Genomic DNA, 5,454 nt, shown 5'->3' with positions numbered 1-5,454 from the left:
AAAGCTAAAGCTAAAGCTAAAGCTAAAAGCTAAAGCTAAAAGCTAAAGCTAAAAGCTAAAGTTATAGATAAAGCTGTTTCGAAAGCGAACGAAAAATACACCAGAATTAGATCTCAAAATGTTCAGATAAACCTTTAAAAGACATAGTTCAGTCATACCTAGATTGAATAATATTTTTAGTATGAGCTTTCCTAGTATTGATTATTTATTCAAAATTAAAAAAAAATGGTTGCATTATTTTTACGGATTGTTTATTTAAAATCCAAAATATCTGTTGCATTAGTTTTGGGGTGCGAATGATCTTTGTACATGTTTATAGTTTATTTAAAACTCAAAATTACAATTGCGTCAATTATGGGATTCTAATGATCTTTTAGACGTGTTGATTCTTTAATACCTAAACCAGCCATTAACTTAGTTTACGTCACTGGACAAGGGACACGACTCTCAATGACAATACTTTCAACCGAGTTCGTCAAAAAGTTTATTGTTTGCATTTTATTCTACCATGTATTGACAGACAGAAACTGTTGTAATATGTGAAATAGGCAAAATTTGTATTCTTTATTTATATATTAATTTCCCTGAGGTTTAGGGGACGGAGTGGTAGAGAGCTGGAGAGAGCTGGACTTCTAACATATATTTCGACTTCTAACATATATTTCTCGAGTTCGTATTCGGGTTCGAGTCAGTAGAACATCCCTGAGTCCACCAAACACTGATGGGTACCTACCTCAAGTTAGGTGCTAACCGTACTCTCTCTTCATATTCCGAGATCTCAGAAACAGATGAACTCTACACCGTTAGGTTCGAAAGGGAACTTTATTTTTTTACCCTGAAATCTATAAATGCTTATTTTACTCGTAACTAACTTTCGTCATAGATTTTATTTAAGACCTAAGATAGATTTTTAAAAAATAATTTTTAATATGCATTTTATTTTTTACTTTTGTTTATTTCCAATGCGTATCAATGTTCGTAGAACTTGATGACGTGTAGAGAGAACATCAGAGCTATTTGACGAATACATCTGTCTAAACCTATGCTGTAATCTAATTGAAATTTCTAATTTTCCTAAAATCTTAACTTAACACACACATGACGTAGAAAAACCATTTATTTTTATTGACGTTAAGCTAATTAGATAAGCCTTCGATCAAGATTTAGCAATAGACCCGAAATTAATTTTTTTTAAATAGAGTACACGTACATAATGGAAAATATATAATTATACTTTTTTCAAATATATATTTGAAAAGCTGCTTTCGTATTTGCTTTGCTTTAAAAAGTCGCCCAGTAGTATTAGCAAGAGACTAAATACAACAAATGTTGGACGCCAAAGCTGTTGTAATTATTCTGGTGCTTACGTTGTCTTTGATTGACAAAGAAACAGGGCAGAGATGCAAATTTGGGAAAGAAGCATTAGATACTCTCCTCGCCTTAAACCCGGAATGGGAAGAATCGACGACCCCTTTCATCGATGGCGTCGTTGGGAATAACTCGCACACAGTATGTCAAAGCGGCTTGGAACCATTTTCTCAACCAAAAATACAACCCTGGTCATACGAATGCCCTCACAGATACACGAAAAATGACACAGGTTTTCGGTACTTTCCAAGGTGAGTGAAATACGTAATTTAATTATAAATAATAATAGTTTTAATTCAGAGTTTAATGCCAATGAAAAAAAAATGAATGGTTAACTGACAATTAAATAAGTAATTTAATTTGTTTTTTTTTTTACTGTCGCATTTTTTTAGGTATAAAATTGATGCAGAATGTCTGTGCACATTGTGCATCAGGAAAAATGCCAGGTCTTGTAAAAAAATAAGGGCCGATATGAAAGTTCTGTACATTGAAAGTTGTTCCGATGATGGCGTGGCTGCGTACAAGTTAGTAACTAGGCGTTTGACTACGGGATGCCAGTGTGAAGATTCCATTCCTCCAGCTCCCTCTGGCGGCGGCCCTCCAGTGACGGAATAAATCACCACAGCCAGCTCTGAATCTTTGCCGCCTGTCTAGAGCTACATTCTTTGCCGTTTATATTGACAAAAATTTAAGTTATTTGCCGTTCTTTGTTACGGCAATTTTAATATTATTTGTCGTTTTTTTATAGACGGCAAAGAATAGAGAATCTTTGATATTTTGTCTTGACGGAAGTTTATCATTTGTAGATTTTTAAATGGCAAAGATTTAAGGCTTTCACGCGTAGTTTCTTGGTAAATCTTTTAACATGAATAAAAAAAAATTATTCAATGGATTTATGGTTTATATTAATTTAATTCACGTTTTTTTCAATTCATGTCTGATTTGTGATATCGCACTCCAAAAAACTTCCACACACTTTCACACACGTCAACACACTTCTACTGAGTTCCACGCACTTCCTCACACTTTCATACACTTTCACACAACTTCCACACACTACTACACACTTCCACATACTTCCACACACTTCCACACACTTCCACACTCTTCCATACACTTCCATACACTTTCATACACTTTCACACACTTCCACACACTTCCACACACTTCCACACACTTCCACACACTACCCCACACTTCCATACACTTCTACACACTTCCACACTCTTCCATACACTTCCATAGACTTTCATACACTTTCACACACTTCCACACACTTCCATACACTTTCACACACTTCCACACACTACCCCACACTTCCATACACTTCCACACACTTCCACACTCTTCCATACACTTCTACACACTTTCATACACTTTCACACACTTCCACACTCTTCCATACACTTCCATACACTTTCATACACTTTCACACACTTCCACACACTTCCACACACTTCCATACACTTTCATACACTTTCACACACTTCCACACACTTCCACACACTTACACACACTTACACACACTACCCCACACTTCCATACACTTCCACACACTTCCACACTCTTCCATACACTTCCATACACTTTCATACACTTCCACACACTTCCACACTCTTCCATACACTTCCACACACTTTCATACACTTTCAGACACTTCCACACACTTCCACACACTTCCACACACTACCCCACACTTCCATACACTTCCACACACTTCCACACTCTTCCATACACTTCCATACACTATCATACACTTTCACACACTTCCACACACTTCCACACACTTTCATACACTTTCACACACGTCCACACACATCCACTGAGTTCCACACACTTCCTCACACTTTCATACACTTTCACACACTTCCACACAATACCACACACTTCCACACACTTCCACACACTTCCATATACTTCCACGCACTTCCATACACTTTCACACACTTCCACACACTTTCATACACTTTCACTCACTTCCACTCACTCCCAAACACTTCCACACACTTCCACTGAGTTCCACACACTTCCACACTCTTTCATACACTTTCACACTTCCACACACTTTCATACACTTTTAAACACTTCCACACACTTCAACACACTCCCAAACACTTCTACACACTTTCATACACTTTCAAACACTTCCACATACTTCAACACACACCCATACACTTCTACACACTTTCACACACGTCCACACACTTCCACTGAGTTCCACATACTTCCTCACACTTTCGTACACTTCCACACATTACCTAACAGTTCCATACACTTCCACACACTACCCCACACTTCCATACACTTCCACACTCTTCCACAAACTTCCATACACTTCCATACACTTTCACACACTTCCACACACTTTCATACATTTTCACACAGTTCCACACACTTCCATACACTTTCACACACTTTCACACACTTCCACACACTTTCATACACTTTCACACAGTTCCACACACTTTCACACACTTTCACACACTTCCACACACTCCCAAACACTTTCACACTTCCACACACGTACACACACTTCCACTGAGTTCCACACACTTCCTTACACTTTCATACACTTCACACACTTCTACACACTTATAAACACTTTCATACACTACCACACACTTCCATACACTTCACACACTTTACACAATTCACACTCTACCACACACTTACACACACTTACACACATTTCCACACACATTCACACACCAATACACAAACAAAGACGTAAATGCACAGAAAACACGTTCTCTCCAACTCATAAACGTACAGGCACACACGAAACCAATATTACACACAAACCAAACCACTAACACGCACATAAAACAACAATTACATACACAAACAAAATGTTATTTCAATTAGTCTTAAGGGTAAATTTTGATAACTGAATTTTAAACCTGTATATCGTTTGCCATTGGTTTTATTATAAAATGTTAGTATGAACGTGTAGCTTTATTTAAATACTATACACATCACTGGAAGACATGAAATTTCTTATGTTTTATCTATTTTTGGGAAACAGGTGTTATATCATACAGTTTGCTTTTTAAATGTAATAAAGGGGATTATCGAATAAAACTTGTTTTGTGTAAAAATATGTTTTTTTTTCATTGACAACATGACCATGTAGAAAATTTTGTCATAAGAAATAATGGAATTATAACAAAAAGGGCCATTGTGTTTACTTTAGTTTATCGATCGTTATATGGTATACATTTAATAATAACACCATTGTTTTTCTTACCAGCTAAGTACTTCGCAATCGTATATTATTCAATTGTTTTCACCGATAGATAATGTGTAACAAAAACCAAGACTGATACTTAACCAATTCATTTCATATTGTATAAATTTTACTACAAAGTTAAATAACCCTCAAAGAACAGCAAACTCTAAACCGAAAACAGCGTTTCTTGCAAAATTGTATACTTTAATTTTTTTTTTTAAAGTCTAAAACCTCTGCGCTAATCAGAAGTGCCAAGTGTTGTTTTTTATTTTAACTTTATTTCCTCCAATGACTTTATTTTATCATGAGTTGGACATGGCTGGAAGCCAGTTAACACATTTTCAACAATTTGTACCGAACGCATTTTTTTTTTCAAAACTTCGGTTAAGAAATGATAATAGGTTTTCCGATAATTAGAAGTTTGATTTTCTTTAGTAAGGGCCACCGCATGTAAAAAGTACCTATTATGGTATAATGAAATAATTGCATGGTAAACACCACAACTCACAAATAATCACACGTGTGCTTGTACTAAACAAACCCCCCCCCCCACTTCACACATTAAAGCCAACTGAAAGATTATTTGATCCAACGCCAACTACAAACAAAACCTATTACATCAACAGTAATTACATTCGATTAAATTGTCAAAAAAGCGTGCTGACACTCAATTTAAAGAAACCTCAGTAAAATACAGGTTTTCTCAATCAATGAGTACATCTTTTTAAACAACCTATGTTCTACTCTTTCACCTAGTCTCTGTTACTTCTTATTCTGCTCCATGTACATGTTATTTTCCTAGCTCTTTGTAAATAACAATATTACACTTATCATAATACGAGCCGACCCGTGGCGTA

General features: G+C 35.9%; 1 protein-coding gene across 2 annotated transcripts; it reads left to right on the top strand.

Annotated features, from left to right (window-relative positions):
- Window positions 1-1,236: 1,236 nt before the first annotated feature.
- Window positions 1,237-4,465, top strand: LOC131948389 (uncharacterized). Of its 2 annotated transcripts, none has more exons than XM_059309992.1 (2): window positions 1,237-1,619; window positions 1,761-4,465. In XM_059309992.1, the coding sequence occupies exon 2, from the start codon at window positions 2,234-2,236 to the stop codon at window positions 3,908-3,910; it is 1,677 nt and encodes a 558-aa protein (XP_059165975.1). In that variant the 5' UTR covers window positions 1,237-1,619; window positions 1,761-2,233; the 3' UTR covers window positions 3,911-4,465. The 2 variants fall into 2 exon arrangements, with proteins under 2 accessions (XP_059165975.1, XP_059165976.1); XM_059309993.1 differs by having other exon boundaries at window positions 1,245-1,619; window positions 1,761-2,260.
- Window positions 4,466-5,454: the final 989 nt, after the last annotated feature.

The sequence above is a fragment of the Physella acuta genome, unplaced genomic scaffold, assembly GCF_028476545.2.
Source record: "Physella acuta isolate Inbredline_101_S28 unplaced genomic scaffold, ASM2847654v3 ptg000642l, whole genome shotgun sequence".
Taxonomy (NCBI): domain Eukaryota; kingdom Metazoa; phylum Mollusca; class Gastropoda; family Physidae; genus Physella; species Physella acuta.
The sequence above is the reverse complement of the archived record's forward strand: the minus strand, read 5'-3'. Positions and strand labels throughout refer to the sequence as shown.